General features: G+C 43.6%; 1 protein-coding gene across 12 annotated transcripts in view; it reads right to left on the reverse strand.

Annotated features, from left to right (window-relative positions):
- Positions 1-20,878, reverse strand: part of LOC139230104 (RNA binding protein fox-1 homolog 1-like) — a 342,858-nt gene that overhangs the window by 254,619 nt on the left and 67,361 nt on the right. For 11 of the 12 annotated variants that reach the window (XM_070861932.1, XM_070861939.1, XM_070861930.1 and 8 more), the window contains exon 2: positions 1,928-1,978. The exons of the other annotated variant lie outside the window; for it this stretch is intronic. In XM_070861932.1, the coding sequence (XP_070718033.1) occupies positions 1,928-1,978 (51 nt within the window). The remainder of the gene's footprint in view (positions 1-1,927; positions 1,979-20,878) is intronic. 12 annotated transcript variants of the gene reach the window in all.

Consider the following 20,878-nt stretch of genomic DNA (forward strand, 5'->3'; position numbering starts at 1 on the left):
TTCTCAGTTCAGAGCACTGGCAATCTGTGCTGTGAAAGCGACGAGGACAGGAATAGGTTCAGCTGGCGTGCTTCATCTTCTTTCTCCATCCTTCCATCCCACATAAAGCATTTTGGGATGTTTTTCTATGTTAAAAGCATTGTATAAATACAAGTTTATCTTGTTCTTGTTATCTAGGCTCACACACGACTACTTAGACCAGCACCAGTGCAACCCAGCAGAGGCAATGTACTCATGGAGGAGAAAGTTATTACAAAAAGAAGAATTAAAATGCATTAACTATTTAAGAAAGGAGGGAGAGAGAAAACGGAGAACTGCAGAGCAGTTGACATCAGTGCCTTTCACGACCACCGGATGACTCAAAGCACGTTACAGCCAATTAAGTACTTTTGGAGTGTAGTCACTGTTGTAATGTAGGAAAAATGCTAGAATCTATTACTAAGGACGTGGTAACAGGGTACTTAGAAAATAGAATAATCAATACGGATTTATGAAAGGAAAATCATGTTTGACGAATTGTTTTTCTGAGGTTGCAACTAGCAGAATAGATAAAGGGAAACCAGTAGATGTGGTGTATTTGGATTTTCAGAAGGCATTCGATAAGGTGCCACGCAAGAGGTTATTAAACAAAATTAGGGCTCATGGGATTGGGGGTAATATACTAGCATGGATTGAGGATTGTTTCACGGACAGAAAACAAGAGTAGAAATAAACGGGTCATTTTCGGGTTGGGAGGCTGTAACTAGCGGGGTGCCACAAGGATCAGTGCTTGGGCCTCAGCTATTCACAATCTATATCAATGACTTAGATGAGTGGACCAAATGTAATATATCCAAGTTTGCTGATGATACAAAGCAAGTTGTGAGGAGGATGCAAAGAGGCTTCAAGGGGATATAGACGGGCTAAGTGAGTGGGCAAGAACATGGCAAATGGAATATAATGTGAATAAGTGTGAAATTATCCACTTTGGTAGGGAAAATAGAAAAGCAGAGTATTCTTTAAATGGTGAGAGATTGGGCAATGTTGGTGTTCAGAGGGACCTGGATGTCCTTGTACACGAATCACTGAAAGTTAACGTTCAGGTACAGCAAGCAATTAGAAAGCAAATGGTATGTTGGCCTTTATTACAAGAGGATTTGAGTACAAGAGTAAGATGTCTTGCTGCAATTATATAGGGCCCTGGTGAGACCGCACCTGGAGTATTGTGTACAGTTTTGGTCTCCTTACCCAAGGAAGGATATACCTGCCAGAGAGGGAGTGCAACGAAAGTTCACCAGACTGATTCCTGGGATGGGGGCGGGGGGAAAGAGAGAATTGTCCGGCGAGATGAGATTGAGTAGACGGGGCCAATATTCTCTCGAGTTTAGAAGAATGAGAGGTGATCTCATTGAAACATACAACATTCTTGCAGGGCTCAACAGGGTCGATGCAGGGAGGATGTTTACCCTGACTGAGGAGTCTAGAACCAGGGATCACGGTCTCAGAATAAGGGGTTGGCCATTTAAGACTGAGATGGAGAGATTTCTTCACTCGGAGGGTGGTGAATCTTTGGAATTCTCAACCCCAGAAAGCTGTGGAGGCTCAGTCGTTTGAGTATATTCAAGATAGAAATCAATAGATTTTGGATATTAAGGGAATCAAGAGAAATGGGGCCAGTGCAGGAAATTGGAGTGGAGGTAGATCATTAGCCATGATCTTATTGAATGCTGGAGGCAGGCTCGAGGGGCTGAATAGCCCACTCCTGCTCCTATTTCTTACTAACCCATCAAACCACTTTTAAATGATAACGGTCTATCATAGCACTCCTGTAAATATGAATCAGATTTAGTTTGAACATAAAAGCTTAATGGCTAGCAGCAAAGTAGAAGACGTTTCATTAAACGGAAGCTTCGAGTTGGGAAACGAATGAATCTTCGCTTGTGCATACCTGACTCTTCAAGGCCTGGAAGGAAAGGTATCCCGGGTTCAAGACTTCACTCTGAAGAAAAAAACAGTCTTATTACAACACCTGCATCTCCATCATCACTTATTCAGATCAGTGATATCTTGTAAAACAGACACCGAGAAACCTGCGTCAGGGGTTTCTAAATCAGGGATCCCCAGCAACTGGAGAAATTACATCATTGTCAAAAATCTACGAGTTCATTGCATACACTCGTACATTACCCTACTACAATTTCACAGCAACTAGACTGAACGAGGATTGAATATGCACTCTGCACCTGTTCTATTTCCCAAGGTTTGTGTCATTAATTCTTTTGTTCTAATAATCCTATTTGCAGATTGCAGACATCTGAAACTTACCAACAAATACAATCCTACAACTGCCATCCATTATTAATCCATTAGCCTGCTAATGTATTAGTCAAGTGTGGAGTGTGGGAAAGCAAGCGCTGACACAATTATAAAGAGTTGACAATGTTAAACGCGTTGCACATCACTGTATATAGCTCTCATGGTATCTGCACTGCATGTTCCAGCAAAAAGGAGTGAAAATGGCAACACGTCTTCAGAGAAATAGATCTCCACACCTTCGATAAAGAGTCCTTTTTACTGGGCGATTGATCATCAGTGAATTACTCTGGAAAATAAGATTTTGGCAACGTGTGTTCAGTATTTTTTCCCTTTCGAGAAGGGAGCCAGAGGAACTGATGAGGGTGGGAGGGGGGAGCGGAGTGAAAGAAGAGGAACAAACAAGGGAAGAGGAAAGAACACCACCAATTAAAATGACATGCATGCTGTTGGATTCCAGAATTCATACTCAAATAGTTACTGAGCACCTGAGAGCACTCCTGATATGGTTGCAATTTTAAGCTGGTGGTTGGTTACACCTTTTAAAAACAATTGACTAGAAATTAGTTTGATTGATAAAAGTGTCACAAGACAGCCTCATAGCACAGCAATTCAAGCAGTAACTGCCAGAGATATGGTCACAAGTACCAGTCCTTCTCATTCATTCCGAGCTGGGCTGCTCAATACAGCACTGCGCAAAAGCAAGCTATTAAATTGCAGGGGAATGCGCCCTTCCCCCAAAGGCAGAATCAGATTATCCTATTAGCTGAACACAGAGCAACGAACGTGACCACAGGCATCCTTTGCATTTAACAAAAGGTGGATCGGCAGCAACAGCAAGCAGCACACGTCGGCGTAACCTTGGTTACCAATAGGACTCAAAATTTGAGGAAATGCTTGTGACAGAAATTGCTATGACAAATTGTTGTAACTCTACCACAGTCAGATACTTATTAGAAAGTCAGGTTTTAAATGGTCATCTCATGCTGCAGACACCGTCAACTCCCCGATTCTCTGCAAGTCTCACATTCAGTCCCCATCTCTCAGTCTCACATAAATGTGCAATAAACTCGCCAAAAATGATCTCATTTGATTGAATTGTATTTTAAAACACTTTAACATGTTATGTTGTGAATACCCAGGCCAGAGTGTTGCGAATGTCTGTTCAGGATGAGTGTGAGGGGTTCGGTATTAGGTGCCCACATCACGTGTATTCACCATTGAGCTGCTGAGTAGGCCTGTGTACATGGCCTTCTTTGACCTCGGAAAGGCCTTCGACTCTGTCAACCGCAAAGGATTATGGAGTGTCCTTCTCAAATTCGGCTGTCCTCAAAGATTTGTCACCATGCTCTTCATGATGACATGCAAGCCGTGATCCTTACCAACGGATCCACCACAGACCCAATACAAGGGGTCAAGCAAGGCTGCGTCATCGCACCAACACTCTTCTCAATCTTCCTCGCTGCAATCCTACATCTCACCTTTAACAAGCTCCCCACTGGAGTGGAGCTAATCTACAGGACAAACGGGAAATTGTTCAACCACTGTCACCTCCAGTCCAGATCCAAGATTGTTCCAACCTCGGTCATTGAACTACAGTATGCAGACGACGCTCGCATTAGTGCACTCAGAGGCCGAATTCATAAGCGTACAAAAGAATGGGCCTTACATTAAACATCCGTAAGACAAAGGTTCTCTACCAACCTACCCTGCCACACAGCACTGCCCCCCCACCACCCTGATTATCAAGATCCAGGGCGAAACCTTGGACAATATGGATCATTTTCCATATTTCGGGAGCCTACCGACAGCAAGGACAGACAACGATGACGAAGACTAACATCGCCTTCAGTGCGCCAGTGCAGCCTTCAGTCGCCTGAGGAATAGTATTCGACGACCAGGATCTCAAACTCGCCACCAAGCTCATGGTCTACAGAGCAGTAGTGATACCCTCCCTCTTATATGCTTCAGAGACATGGACTATGTACAACAGGCACCTCAAAGCACTAGAGAAGTACCACCAACGCTGCCTCTGCAAAATCCTGCAAATCCATTGGCAGGATAGGTGCACAGACGTCAGTATTCTCACTCAGGCCAACATCCCCAGCATTGAGTCATTGACCAGCTCCGATGGATGGGCCACAATGTCCGCATGCCTGATGCTAGATTCCCGAACTCAGTCAGGGCAAGCGAGTCCCAGGATGGCAGAGATGATGCTTCAAGGACACCCTCAAAGCCTCCTTGAAAAAATGTAACATCCCCACCGATTCTTGGGAATCCCTGGCCAAAGACCGCCTCTAAGTGGGGGAGAAACATCTGAGAAGGCGCTGAACACTTAAGAGTCTCTTCGTGGGAGCACGTGGAAGCTAAGTACAAACAGCGGAAGGAACGCATGGCAACCCAAGCAGCCCACCCACCCGTCCCTTCAACCACCGCCTGCCCCACCTGTGACAGAGACTGTAGATACCGCATTGGTCTCATCAGTCACTTTAGAACTCATTAGTGTGGAAGCAAGTCACCCTCAACTCTGGCAGACTAACCAAGAAGACGCGGCGCGTGGACAGAGTTGAAGTCAGACAGACCAGGTTCGACTTTAAAAATAATAACGACATAAAAATGAAAAAGGTGCATCAATAAAATGACTGGAACAAATTTTAAGAGTTGTCTACAGAGGGGTGGAACAGAAGACGTTGTACAATTAGTCAAGAATGAATTTGCATAAACAACCGTACAAAGTGAAATGGGCGCCAGTGGAGTAGACCTGTAACTGGTGTAAAGCTAATATTTTCAGTGTTAATTAAAAAAGCTTATTCTTGGATATTAACGGCAAATTGTGTCAACTTTTCTGCAATTGGAATAGAAAGGCTTTAATTGCCTCCCTGACTTATAATGGAAGAGGGCAGTTTACCATTCCAATATCTTTTGGGGTTGATTTGACGTGAGTATATGGTGACAATTGAAAACTTTGGCTCCTGCATTCTTGCCAAGAAAGTAATTCTTTTGCCTGTTAAAATGATTAAAATCCACGAGGCGTCAGGGTCTCCACCCACTGGACCGCCATCAAGGCTCCGCCCTCTGGACATCGCTGGGGCCCTCTGGGAACACTGCGGACCCTGGCATGTGTTGGAGAGGCTCTCACCGATTTCAGCTGACATCTCACTACTGCAGTCCAGTAGCAGAGTGGCCATGACCAATTGGAGTAGACAGTAGGAGTGTCTACAGTTGGTATGGCCACTTTGTGGACCAGCTGAAAGAATCAGAGGTGTATGACTGTAGACTGACATCACACTCCAAGTACGATCACATTTCAACACTAAACAGAGGGAAAATGCAATCCAGCTGCAACTTCAGGGATGTCCATTTTAATGTACTCATGGGTATTCAGAGGGCAGGGGAAGAAGCAGTGACGTACAGAAAAAGGGCTAAATTCAGCCAATGCATTTATCTCAGACAATTATCATTCTGCCAACAAGCATCAGCCCAATCTAGACAGAGGGAAGTAAAATGGGGTCAGAAGCAAAAGGTAGAAAAGGAGAAAAGTAGAAGCGGAGGGTAGAAAAATCAGAGGCAAAAGTCAAAAAGGGCCACATTACAACATAATTCTAAAAGGACAAAGTGTTAGAGTCTTCAGGCTTGTTTTTCTGTGTCTCAATGCGAGGAGCATTTGTAATAAGGTGGATGAATTAACTGCGCAGATAGCTGTTAACGAATATGATATAATTGGGATTACAGAGACATGGCTCGAGGGTCACCAAGGTTGGGAACTCAACATCCAAGGATATTCAATATTCAGGAAGGATAGACTGAAAAGAAAAGGAGGCGGGGGTAGCGTTGCTGGTTAAAGAGGAGATTAACGCAATAGTAAGGAAGGACATTAGCGTGGATGATGTGGAATCGGTATGGGTAGAGCTGCGGAACATCAAAGGGCAGAAAACACTAGTGGGAGTTATGTACAGACCACTAAACAGTCATAGTGAGGTTGGGGATGGCACCACAGGAAATTAGGGATGCGTGCAATAAAGGTACAGCAGTCATCATGAGCGACTTTAATCTACATATCGATTGGGCTAAACAAACTGGTAGCAATACAGTGGAGGAGGATTTCATGGAGTGTATAAGGGATGGTTTTCTAGACCAATATGTTGAGGAACCAAACTAGACAGCTGGCCATCCTAGACTGGGTGTTGTGTAATGAGAGAGGATTAATTAGCAATCTTGTTGTGCGAGGCCCCTTGGGGAAGAGTGACCATAATATGGTAGAATTCTTCATTAAGATGGAGAGTGACACAGTTAATTCAGAGACTAGGGTTCTGAACTTAAAGAAAGTTAACTTCGACGGTATGAGACGTGAATTGGCTAGGATAGACTGGCGAATGATACTTCAAGGGTTGATGGTGGATAGACAATGGCAGATATTTAAAAATCACATGGATGAACTTCAACAATTGTACATCCCTGTCTGGCAAAAAATAAAACAGGGAAGGTGGCTCAACCGTGGCTTACAAGGGAAATTAGTGATAGTGTTAAATCCAAGGAAGAGGCATATAAATTGGCCAAAAAAAGCAGCAAACCTGAGGACTGGGAGAAATTTAGAATTCAGCAGAGGAGGACAAAGGGTTTAATTAGGAGGGGGGAAATAGAATATAAGAGTAAGCTTGCAGGGAACATAAAAACTGACTGCAAAAGCTTCTACAGATACGTGAAGAGAAAAAGATTAGTGAAGACAAATGTGGGTCCCTTACAGTCAGAATCAGGTAAATTTATAATGGGGAACAAAGAAACGGCAGACCAATTGAGCAAATACATTGGTTCTGTCTTCACAAAGGAAGACACAAATAACCTTCCGGAAATACTAGGGGACAGAGGGTCTCGCGAGGAGGAGGAACTAAAGGAAATCCTTTAGTCAGCAAATTTTGTTAGGGAAATTGATGGGATTGAAGCCGATAAATCCCAAGAACTGATAGTCAGCATCCCAGAGTACTTAAGGAAGTGGCCCTCGAAATAGTGGATGCATTGGTGGTTATTTTCCAACATTCTATAGACTCTGGATCAGTTCCTATGGACTGGAGGGTAGCTAATATAACCCTACTTTTTAAAAGGAGGGAGAGAAAGCAGGGAATTACAGACTGGTCAGCCTGACATCGGTGGTGGGGAAAATGTTGGAATCAATTATTAAAGATGTAACAGCAGCGCATTTGGAAAGCAGTGACAAGATTGGTCCAAGTCTGCATGGATTTATGAAAGGGAAATCATGCTCGACAAATCTTTTAGAATTTTTTCAGGATGTAACTAGTAGAGTGGACAAGGGGGAGCCAGTGGATGTGGTGTATTTGGAATTTCAAAAGGCTTTTGACAAGGACCCACACATCGAAACATAGAAAATAGGTGCAGTAGACCATTCGGCCCTTCAAGCCTGCACCGCCATTCAATGAGTTCATGGCTGAACATGCGACTTCAGTACCCCATTCCTGCTTTCTCGCCATACCCCTTGATCCCCCTAGTAGTAAGGACTACATCTAACTCCTTTTTGAATATATTTAGTGAATTGGCCTCAACAACTTTCTGTGGTAGAGAATTCCACAGGTTCACCACTCTCTGGGTGAAGAAGTTTCTCCTCATCTCGGTCCTAAATGGCTTACCCCTTATCCTTAGACTGTGACCCCTGCTTCTGGACTTCCCCAACATTCGGAACATTCTTCCTGCATCTAACCTGTCCAAACCCGTCAGAATTGTAAACGTTTCTATGAGATCCCCTCTCATTCATCTGAACTCCAGTGAATAAAAGCCCAATTGATCCAGTCTTTCTTGATATGTCAGTCCCGCCATCCCGGGAATCAGTCTGGTGAACCTTTGCTGCATTCCCTCAATAGCAAGAATGTCCTTCCTCAAGTTAGGAGACCAAAACTGTACACAATACTCCAGGTGTGGCCTCACCAAGGCCCTGTACAACTGTAGTAACACCTCCCCTGCCCCTGTACTCAAATCCCCTCGCTATGAAGGCCAACATGCCATTTGCTTTCTTAACCCCTGCTGTACCTGCATGCCAACCTTCAATGACTGATGTACCATGACACCCAGGTCTCGTTGCACCTCCCCTTTTCCTAATCTGTCACTATTCAGATAATAGTCTGTCTCTCTGTTTTTACCACCAAAGTGGATAACCTCACATTTATCCACATTATACTTCATCTGCCATGCATTTGTCCACTCACCTAACCTGTCCAAGTCACTCTGCAGCCTCATAGCATCCTCCTCGCAGCTCACGCTGCCACCCAACTTAGTGTCATCCGCAAATTTGGAGATACTACATTTAATCCCCTCGTCTAAATCATTAATGTACAATGTAAACAGCTGGGGACCCAGCACAGAACCTTGCGGTACCCCACTAGTCACTGCCTGCCATTCTGAAAAGTACCCATTTACTCCTACTCTTTGCTTCCTGTCTGCCAACCAGTTCTCAATCCACGTCAGCACACTACCCCCAATCCCATGTCCTTTAACTTTGCACATTAATCTCTTGTGTGGGACCTTGTCGAAAGCCTTCTGAAAGTCCAAATATACCACATCAACTGGTTCTCCCTTGTCCACTGTAATGGAAACATTCTCAAAAAATTCCAGAAGATTTGTCAAGCATGATTTCCCTTTCACAAATCCATGCTGACTTGGACCGATCATGTCACCTCTTTCCAAATGCACTGCTATGACATCCTTAATAATTGATTCCATCATTTTACCCACTACCGATGTCAGGCTGACCGGTCTATAATTCCCTGTTTTCTCTCTCCCTCCTTTTTTAAAAAGTGGGGTTACATTGGCTACCCTCCACTCCATAGAAACTGATCCAGAATCTATGGAATGTTGGAAAATGACTGTCAATGCATCTGCTATTTCCAAGGCCACCTCCTTAAGTACTCTGGGATGCAGTCCATCAGGCCCTGGAGATTTATCGGCCTTCAATCCCATCAATTTCCCCAACACAATTTCCCAACTAATAAGGATTTCCCTCAGTTCCTCCTTCTTACTAGACCCTCTGACCCCTTTTATATCCGGAAGGTTGTTTGTGTCCTCCTTAGTGAATACTGAACCAAAGTACTTGTTCAATTGGTCTGCCATTTCTTTGTTCCCCGTTATGACTTCCCCTGATTCTGACTGCAGGGGACCTACGTTTGTCTTTACTAACCTTTTTCTCTTTACATATCTATAGAAACTTTTGCAGTCCATTTTAATGTTCCCTGCAAGCTTCCTCTCGTACTCTATTTTCCCTGCCCGAATCAAACCCTTTGTCCTCCTCTGCTGAGTTCTAAATTTCTTCCAGTCCCTGGGTTTGCTGCGATTTCTGTCCAATTTGTATGCCATTTCCTTGGCTTTAATACTATCCCTGATTTCCTTGATAGCCACGGTTGAGCCACCTTCCCTTTTTTATTTTTACGCCAGACAGGGATGTACAATTGTTTTAGTTCATCCATGCGGTCTCTAAATGTCTGCCATTGCCCATCCACTGTCAACCCCTTTAGTATCATTCGCCAATCTATCCTACCCAATTCATGCCTCATACCTTCAAAGTTACACTTCTTTAAGTTCTGGACCATGGTCTCTGAATTAACTGTTGCATTCTCCATCCTAATGTAGAAGTCCACCATATTATGGTCACTCTTCCCCAAGGGGCCTCGCACAATGAGATTGCGAATTAATCCTCTCTCATTACACAACACTCATTCTAAGATGGCCTCCCCCCTAGTTGGTTCCTCGACATATTGGTCTAGAAAACCATCCCTTATGCACTCCAGGAAATCCTCCTCCACCGTATTGCACCATATAAGAGATTAGTGTGCAAAATTAAAGCGCATGGTATTGGGGATAATGTACTGACGTGGATAGAAAACTGGTTGGCAGACAGGAAGCAAAGAGTAGGAATAAACGGGTCATTTTCAGAATGGCAGGCAGTGACTAGTGGGGTACCGCAAGGTTCAGTGCTGGGACCCCAGCTATTTATAATATACATTAATGATTTAGATGAAGGAATTGAATGTAATATCTCCAAGTTTGTCGATGACACTAAGCTGGGTGTCGGTGTGAGCTGTGAGGAGGATACTAAAAGGCTGCAGGATTACTTGGACAGGTTAGGTGAGTGGGCAAATACATGGCAGATGCGGTATAATGTAGACAAATGTAAGGTTATCCACTTTGGTGGTAAAAACAGGAAGGCAGATTATCTGAATGGTGACAGATTAGGAAAAGGGAAGGTGCAACGAGACCTGGGTGTTATGGTACATCAGTCATTGAAAATTGGCATACAGGTACAGCAGGCGGTGAAGAAGACAAATGGTATGTTGGCCTTCATAGCGAGAGGATTTGAGTATAGGAACAGGGAGATCTTACTACAGTTGTCACAGGGTCTTGGTGAGGCCATACCTTGAATATTGTGTGCAGTTTTGGTCTCCTAATCTGAGGAAGGACATTCTTGCTATTGAGGGAGTGCAGCGAAGGTTCACCAGGCTGATTCCCGGGATGACAGGACTGACATATGAAGAAAGACTGGATCGATTTGGCTTATATTCACTGGAGAAGACAGGATTGGGCAGGTTAGATGCAGGAAGAATGTTCCCGATGTTGGGGAAGTCCAGAACCAGGGATCACAGTCTAAGGATAAGGGGTAAGCCATTTAGGACCGAGATGAGGAGAAACTTCTTCACTCCGAGAATTGTGAACCTGTGGAATTCTCTACCACAGAAAGTTGTTGATGCCAGTTCATTCGATATATTCAAAAGGGAGTTAGATGTGGCCCTTACGGCTAAAGGGATCAAGGGGTATGGAGATAAAGCAGGAAAGGGGTACTGAAGTGAATGATCAGCCATGATCTTATTGAATGGTGGTGCAGGATCAAAGGGCTGAATGGCCTACTCCTGCACCTATGTTTCTATGTAAACGCCAACAATTTGAACAAGTATGCTGCAAAAGCCTGAAGACTCCAACACTCTCCACTGTAGCAAAAGCTATGGATCTATCAGTATGGAAGAACTCCCAAGTTCATGCACAGCAGCCAAGAAGATCTCCAGACTTCACCTCACAATAATGAAAATATGGAAAGGAGATGATTCAATAAAAGGTTATCTTGATCCCTAAAACATTATAAAATGAACTTTTCTTGCAAGGAACCAGTCGCTAGAAGCTGTTCTGATCTCTACAATCACTGACCAGAACATTTTAGACATAACCATGAAAAAAAAATACAGATGAACTGCCAAAACCGGATGTCTAGCAGCCCTATATAAACGACAGTACAGGCATACCAGTAATCTGGATATTGCTATCCAATCATTTTTGGGCACTGAAAGAGTCAATGGAAAACAAAGCTGCAAATCAATCCAGTTAAAACAAAGAAAAGCCAAATCTAATTTGTGCCTAATCTGCTCAGATCAAGTCATCAAAGGCCAAAAAAGCAGACAGAGAATTGGATGAGCCAGGATTTAATAACAGCCTAATACACTCAAACGCCTCCGCTAGAATATAAACAAAAGGCCTTGACAAAAAGCAATCGACTCCTCCACAAAAGCCATGCACCAACGATTCCAATCAGACCAATAACAATGCTTTATCACACAAGGGCAACTGCCACACTCAGTCTAAATGGCAGGTGAGGCGTGGCAAATTATATTTCTATTGCTGTGCAATGACCAAACAAGTCATATTACACTGCGCAGGGGAGTAAAATGAAACAATCTCTCTCTCATGCTCTCCCCTTCCCCCTCTTTCAAAACCAATCTGTAGCTTTTATTCTGGTGAACGATTGGTGAATACACATCTTGAACAAGGACTCTCATCAGTACGCAATTTAAAAACCAATCCAATGGAGTGATTAACATTCTGAATTTTCTCCTGGTTCCTTGGATAAACAGTGAGTTAATGTCGAGGGAATGAGATAGGGTGCCAGAGCCAGACAGCATGAAGCAGTTGACTGTCATTAATCTTATAGGAATCACAATTTTTTTTTTAAAAACTCATCATAGACAGTCCCTCAGAATCAAGGATGACTTGCTCCCACTCTTAAAATGAGTTTTTAGGTGGCTGTACAGTCCAATACGAGAGCCACAGACTCTGTCACAGGTGGGACAATAGTCGTTGAGGGAAGGGGATGGTGGGACAGGTTGCCGCATGCTCTTTCCGCTGCCTGTGCTTGATTTCTGCATGCTCTCGGCGATGAGACTCGAGGTGCTCAGCGCCTTCCCGGATGCACTTCCTCCACTTAGGGCGGTCTTTGGCCAGAGACTCCCAGGTGTCAGTGAGGATGTCGCACTTTATCAGGGAGGCTTTGAGGGTGTCCCTTGTAACACTTCCGCTCGTTTGCAGTGAAGGAGTACGTGGGGTACGATTCCACTGGTACTAGGCACCTCCAGTATCTTGTCCAACTGCCCATTCATGTGTGACCCAGACACTGAATATTGGAAGACATTCCAACATCAGCATTACATTGAAAGCCAGTCCTGTCCTCACCCACACATGCACTTTTCAGTGGGTCACTGAGCAGTGATCACCAGTAGGCATTCTTTAACCTTCCCTAGTCCAGGGTGCTAGGGTCAATTGAAAGATGGTTTCACTTTAATGATACGTGTTGATTCTGTTCCTTGATGCTTCAGTCGCTCTTCCCTGCTAATCCCTCTGAAATTCAATCAGCACTGAAAACATTTTTATATAAAAAAAAAACAAATGCAGCAGGATATTAAACTTTTAAGTACCACAGACAAGTTTACTCATCCAGGGATTGCTGGCAAGTATTCTAGTAGAATCCCTGAAGTTCACAACCCTTGGTCAAATCAAGGATTGAAGTGGCTGCACCTTAGTCTTGTTCACCGATGAACAAAATGCAAGTATTCCATAAATTTGCAACATTTGATATAGAGATACATGCAAGGCACACAGGAAGATAGTTAGACAGCCAGCAGTATAAACAGGGCAGTTCCACTTGATAATTCATACATGGAGCCTAGATTCAGCACTGTTTACCACTCTATTCTCTGCTGGACTATGGCCATTCACGAGAGTGTACATCTGATTGCAAATGCACAAATTGTTTCATCCCTGAGGCATGTTCCAGTAAGAGTGGACTGGAGTGAGTATAAAATGACTAACTCACCAACAGTTGGTTTCCATATTGCCCTGAAGTTAAAAGAGAGAGATGTTTGATAAATAAGAGGCAGTGGCCAATTAGATTTGAGAAAGGCACAATACTGAAGCATTTTCCAAACTAAAACCCCATCTTTTACAAACTCACCATTTTGCTTTTTTGCCTACAAATGGAGAAACTCCATCATCCATTTACTGATTCATTCACAGCGGCTTCACTTATCACCAACGCAGCTTGAAGCCTCCCTTAACAAAACATGCTAAAATAAGTACGTCCAGACACACAAATTCTTTAAGAAATGCATTTGGGTCGTTGCATGTCAGAGAATTATTTCTCCCTGATCGGAATTAATGGGTTCAAGATGTGAAGAGGCCAACAGCACCCAGATTCCATCTGCAGCTTGAGGCATTAGAGGAAATCATTAAATTGATTACTACTGGCCTGCAGCGGTAACTGCCAAATCCTGCACACAGCCCGCCAGCCCTGGGGGGGGCGGAACAGTCAGTTATACAACAGCTCAGGGGCTAAACATTTCCCTCCATTTCTGCTTTCATGTTATCAATTCTATCCATTCGCCGAGCAAATTCATCACCATTCAGCAGGAATAACGTGCTTGAGTTTAAGGCATGACCCAGTACAGCAGGTTTGTGTCTTGCCCTTTGTATCCCCACATATTCCACACCGCTACATCAACACGCTTAATCGAACATAAAAAAGTCACACTTACGCCAATGCAATTGAATATGTGCCAATGTGTTCAAGTATATTCTTTCCCCTTGATATGCAACAGTCACCATAGTGTTGTATAGCTCAAACTGCTCTCTTCCATCACAACACAAGTTTAGGACAAAACCTATTGCTCGATGCCTTCAGTAAAATGACAAAGCAGGAAAGCTTTGCATAATCACAATGACAGTGTCACTAGGCTTTCAATAAACCATCACATGACTATCACTGCACTCGCCTGGTTCCATTCTTATCTAATCGTAGCCAGAAAATCTCCAGCAAAGGCTTCTCTTCCCACTCCCACATCTTTACCTCTGGTGTCCCCCAAGGATCTGTTCTTGGTCCCCTCTTATTTCTCATCTATATCTTGGCGATATTATCCGAAAACACGGAGTCAGTTTCCACATGTACACAGACGACACCCAGCTCCACCTCTCCACCACTTCTGTCGACCCCTGCTTGGTATCTAAATTGTCAGATTACTTGCCCGACATCCAGTACTGGATGAGCAGAAATTATTTCCAATTAAATATTGGGAAGACCGAAGCCATTATCTTTGGTCCCCACCACAAACTGCATTCCCTAACCACTGACCCCATCCCTCTCACTAGCATTAATCTGAGGGTGAACAAGACTGTTCACAACCTAGATGTCATATTTAAACCTGAAATGAGTTTCTAGGCACATATCGGTGGCATAATTAAAACTGCCTTTTTCCACCTCCGTAACATCGCCCACCTCCGCCCCTGCCTCAGCCCTTCTGTTGCTGAAACCCTCATTCATGCCTTTGTTACCTCTAGACCTGACTACTCCAACTCACTCCTGGTCGGCCTTCCACACTCCACACTACGTGAACTTGAAGCCATCCGAAAGTCAGCAGCCAGTGTACTAACCCGCACCATCAACATCACCCATCACCCCTGTGCTCGCTGACCTACATTGGCTCCCAGTTAAACAATGCCTCGATTTCAAAATTCACATCCTTGTTTACAAATCACTCCATGGACTTGCCCCTCCCGATCTCTGTAAATTTTTTTCAACCTCACAATCCCACAAGATGTCTGTGCTCCTCAAATTCTGGTCTCTTGAACATCCCTCATTATGGCTACTCAACCATCGGTGGACGTGCCTACAGCTGCCTGGGCCCTAAGCTCTGGAACTCCCTCCCCAAACCTCTCCACCTCTCTTTCATCCTTTAAGACGCTTGTTAAAACCTACTTCTAAACAAGCTTTTGATCATCTGCCTTAATTTCTTCTTTGGCTCGATGTCAAATTTACCTGTTTGTCTGCAACACTGTTGTGAATGAAGCGCCTTGGGATGTTTTACTACGTTAAAGGCACTATATAAATAAAAGTTATTTTTATTACGTTTCAAGTAAACATCGCACCATCAGTACATTCTAAAATACATTCAAAGATTGATAAAGTTATATTTTCTGTATTTTGTGGAAACAAAGTGCTGATGAGATCATGGGGAGTGCAGCATCACTGAATCCAACACTGTAAATAACTTCAGTGAATTACCCTGGGTTAGACAACATCTCTGCTGAGACTGATGTCCTCCCTCAGAGACTTGGGCTAAGCTGCTCTTGCAACATTCTGGAGGTTGAATGAACAGGTTGGGGACGACCTAACGTGAAAATGAATATACAAGCACCAAGAGTCGAACTTGTTTTGGGTTTGGCAGCTGGTTAGTAACTTGGATCGTGGGGATCGGCTCTGCCCTCTAATAGGGAATCCAGAACAAGGAGACAGCTGACAGAATCAGAGAATTCGCACTCTGCCAGGAAATAGTGAATCCAGGAAAACTTCTTTACACAAACAAGCTGCAAGAATGTGGGGACACACTGCCCAAAAGAACTTTGATGCAAAGTCAATTGAAATATTTAAAAGGGAAATATGAAATGACAGGGAATTGGAATTAAAGAGATAGAGCTGTCACACCTAACAAAATGGCAGAGTCGGCTCGATGGGCTGACCGACGTTAGTTTCCCAATACCCCAAATGTAAAATTCTGTTCATCTTCTTCAAATCCCTCAATTCTCTCCATCTGTGTAACTTCCAACCCTGAAAGCTCCTCCTAATTCTCCATCCCTTTGACCCCAGCCTCTTGCGCTCTCAACTGTCCTTCACTACATAACTGGCAGCCATGCCTTTAGTCACATTGGTCTCACTCTCTAGAATTCCTTCCCTAAACCTTTCTGCTTCTCCAAATCCTTAAGATCTACCACTTCAATGAATCTTTCCTTTGGCTCAGTGTTCATTTTACTCACACCTCTGAAGTTCTCTACATTGATGCTGCTATATAAATTCAAGTTGCTGCTATAGATGCCCTGTTCCATGGAGATAATTCAGATGCCTCTTTTTACAGAATTGACATTACTGGCAAAGGCTGAAAAAGCAAAGACCTGGGAGTGATCACTGATGATACCTCAATAGTCAGTGTATTCAGTTATCAGTAAGGCAAATCGAGTGCCAGTGTTCATCTGGAGAGCCATGGACAAGACAGGTCTACTGACTTTGTGTAAATCAATGAGGGGGCCAATTCTGGGGTCGGGCATGCAGTGTCGGTTGCCCTACTTCAAAAAGGATACAGATGCATTAGAAAGAGTTGAGAGAATACTGACCAGGATGATTCTAGGCCTATGAGCAATAAGTAATGAAGAAGGATTCAAGCAACTAAAACTATTTCTGTTGGAAAAAGCTGAGGAGAGGTAAGATAGTTCTTTAATTGAATGAAAGATAACTATCAGATTGAAGCAAGCAAGCTATTTAATTTGAAAAATAGGCAAAAGACTAGCGGGTTCAAGCAAGGTTAGATCAGAAAAAGCTAACTGTTCTCTCCTCCCTTCCCCCTCAGGAAAGAGAGCACCGAGAAGAAAGAAAGACCTTAGCTAAGATTTATAGCTGCTGAGAAAAGTGGTTAAGAAGGCATGTTTAAATTGTACATTCGGCTAAATTAGGCCGCAGCACGAATACTGCGTGCAGTTCTGCTCACCGTATTATAGGAAGGACGTGATTGCACTAGAGAGGGTGCAGAGAAGATTTACCAGGATGCTGCCTGGAATGGAGAATCTTAGCTATGAGGACAGATTGGATAGGTTGGGTTTGTTCTCATTGGAACAGAGGAGACCTCATTGAGGTGTATAAAATGTTGAGGGGCCTGGATAAAGTGGATAGTAAGGGCCTATTTCCTTTGGTGGAGGGGTCAATTATGAGGGGGCATAGGTATAAGGTGGTTGGTGGAACGTTTCGAGGGGATTTAAGGGGAAGCATCTTCACGCAGAGGGTTGTGGGGGTCTGAAACTCGCTGCCTGGAAGGGTGGTGGAGGCAGAAACCCTCACCACATTTAAAAGGTGCTTGGTGCCGTAACCTGCAGGGTTATGGACCAAGAGCTGGTCAGTAGGATTAGGTTGGTACAGACACGATGGTAAGTACATCATGGAATCTAATACAGCCAGAGTGATCCCCTGGACTAGTTTTGATTGCCTGGATGGGTCAGAAAGGAATTTTCCCAGATTTTTTCCCCCAATTGGCCTGGGTTTTTAAAATCTGTTTTTTTTGCCTCTCCCAAGAGATCGCATGGCTCCGGTTGGGGTGGAGTGTAGAATGTTGCGGTACATGGGGTATCACAGTTGTGAGGTGGACTGGTTGGGCCGGATGCTCTTTACCTGTCCATCATTGTTCATAGGTTTATATGTAATCTTCAGGGCTCCTGACCGAGGGCCGTGTGGCTCTTTGTCGGCTGGCACGGACACGATGAGCCGAAATGGCCTCCTTCTGCACTGTAAATTTCTACATTTCTATGTGATGGTTATAAAAATATTAAAAGCACCAGTTGATTTTTTTCTTCCATTGGAGCTAAAGAAAATAACTTTATATTTCTTAAAGTAGAGGATCAAAGGATCAATTATGCATGGGCTAGACTGAAAAAGCTTGATGGGCTGAATGGTTATCTTTGCTCTGGAGTTTATGTTTACTCCTGTAAGGCTATGTGCAGTAAACAATGGGATAACATTTTTTGAAATGTCCCTGTGATTTTTCTTATAGCGATCAAATATAATGAAAATGTTAGTTTATGGAAAAATTGCAGCAATGCACAAAGCCTTGGAATCAATTATTAAAGATGAAATAACAGCGCATTTGGAAAGCAGTGACAGGATCGGTCCAAGTCAACATGAATTTATGAAAGGGAAATCATGCTTGACAAATCTTCTGGAATTTTTTGAGGATGTAACTAGTAGAGTGGACAAGGGAGAACCAGTGGATGTGGTGTATTTGGACTTTCAAAAGGCTTTTGACAAGGTCCCACACAAGAGATTGATGTGCAAATTAAAACACATGGTATTGGGGGTAATGTACGGACGTGGATAGACAACTGGTTGGCAGACAGGAAGCAGAGAGTCGGGCTAAACGGGTCATTTTCAGAATGGCAGGCAGTGACTAGTGGGGTGCCGCAGGACTCAGTGCTGGGACCCCAGCTATTTACAATATACATTAATGATTTAGATGAAGGAATGGAGTGTAATATCTCCAAGTTTGCAGATGACACTAAACTGGGTGGCGGTGTGAGCTGTGAGGGGGATGCCAAGAGGCTGCAGGGTGACTTGGACAGATTAGGTGAGTGGGCAAATTCATGGCAGATGCAGTATAATGTGGATAAATGTGAGGTCATCCACTTTGGGGGCAGAAACATGAAGGCAGAATATTATCTGAATGGCGGCAGAAAAGGGGAGGTGCAACGAGACCTGGGTGTCATGGTACATCAGTCATTGAAAGTTGTCATGCAGGTACAGCAGGTGGTAAAGAAGGCAAATGGTATGTTGGCCTTCATAGCTAGGGGATTTGAGTATAAGAGCAGGGAGGTCTTACTGCAGTTGTACAGGGCCTTGGTGAGGCCTCACCTGGAATAATGTGTTCAGTTTTGTTCTCCTAATCTGAGGAAGGACATTCTTGCTATTGAGGGAGTGCAGCGAAGGTTCACCAGACTGATTCCCGGGATGGCAGGACTGACATATGAGGAGAGACTGGATCGACTGGGCCTTTATTCACTGGAGTTTAGAAGGAGGAGAGGGGATCTGATAGAAACGTACAACATTGACGGGACTGGACAGGTTAGATGCAGGAAAAATTTTCCCGATGTTGGGGAAGTCCAGAATCAGGGGACACAGTCTAAGGATAAGGGGTAAGCCATTTAGGACTGAGATGAGGAGAAACTTCTTCACTCAGAGTTGTTAACCTGTGGAATTCCCTACCGCAGTGTGTTGTTGATGCCAGTTCATTGGATATATTCAAGGGGGAGTTAGATGTGGCCCTTATGGCTAAAGGGATCAAGGGGTATGGAGAGAAAGCAGGAAAGGGATAATGAGGTGAATGATCAGCAATGATCATATTAAATGGCGGTGCAGGCTCAAAGGGCCGAATGGCCTACTCCTGCACCTATTTTCTATGTTTCTATGTTTCATCTCAGGGAATGAGGGGGACAATAAAACTAAACATAAAAGCTCCAAGCAGATCCCTTTCTAATTGCCAATGTTTATCCTCGATCTGCACCAAGTATAAAGTGATGCTGATTCCAGACTCAAAGACTGGAACTCAATTAAAACTCGGTCTTCTGGGCTCATCTGATCACTCCAGAATTTATTCAGTGGGTACAAGAGCGAACACATGAAAAGATCTAAGAAACATAAGAAATAGGAGCAGGAGTCGGCCATTCGGCCCCTCGAGCCTGCTCCGCAATTCAATAAGATCATAGCTGATCTGATCATGGACTCAGCTCCACTTCCCTGCCCGCTCCCGAGTTAGCTTAGCTTGGACAAGAAAACAATTTTACAATTCGTCTCAGTTTCAAGAGTTAGGGAAAGCAAATAGGTCAGAATTCCAGTTCCTGACCACTATCAGGTGCATGTGTGTGGCTGTCAGCTGAAATCAGGATCAGACCTAGCTTTATGACCACTGCATTCAAACTGCCTGCTGACCCTCATTGTAAAGTCTCATGAATAATGCCACGATGGTGACATACCAGAAGATGACTGGTAGTTATGGTACTGGACCTGGAGAAAAATAGCATTTTTTTTTAAAAAGGAGGAAAAGCACCAGTAAGCAAGTATTTCTACCTAACTCTAAATTAGATTGCAAGTGTGGCACTGTTCTGTGAGCTTCATACCAAACTCTATTTTCAGGTTCTAATAGAATTATGTTGTCTCACATGCGAGAGTTCCCTACATTACAACAGTGACTACACTTAAAGGCACTTCATTTGCTGTAAAGCGCTTTGGGACACCCGGAGGTGGTGAAAAGCGTTATGCAAATTGTGAGTCATTTCCCGGTCCTTTCCTTTCGGACTATGTCAGGCCAAAATCTGAATACTTCACTGGTAAAACATGCCAGTAGAATGCAATGACATTATTCATATTTCCTTCCTGGAATTCTATGCTTTAACATGGTTCTTCACCCATAACTATGGTTCCCTTGGTAACCTGCACTGATTGCATTTCCTGATTGGCTGGTAGTATCTGCCCAGAGGTTTCTTGCATAGTTCAAATGATGCCTCGATGGATGTTTTTAAAAAAATCTAAATTTAGAAACTTAACTAAATAAATTTTGTACTTGAAGTGTACAGGGAGTATTTTAACTAAATCCTCTTCCTAGAGAGTGGAAGTGAAATATTAAAAAATAAACTATGTGGTGACAATAGGGACATTTATGGAATCAACTTTAATGCTTCCTTTTGATCT

The sequence above is a fragment of the Pristiophorus japonicus genome, chromosome 19 (genome assembly GCF_044704955.1).
Source record: "Pristiophorus japonicus isolate sPriJap1 chromosome 19, sPriJap1.hap1, whole genome shotgun sequence".
In the NCBI taxonomy this organism is placed as follows: domain Eukaryota; kingdom Metazoa; phylum Chordata; class Chondrichthyes; family Pristiophoridae; genus Pristiophorus; species Pristiophorus japonicus.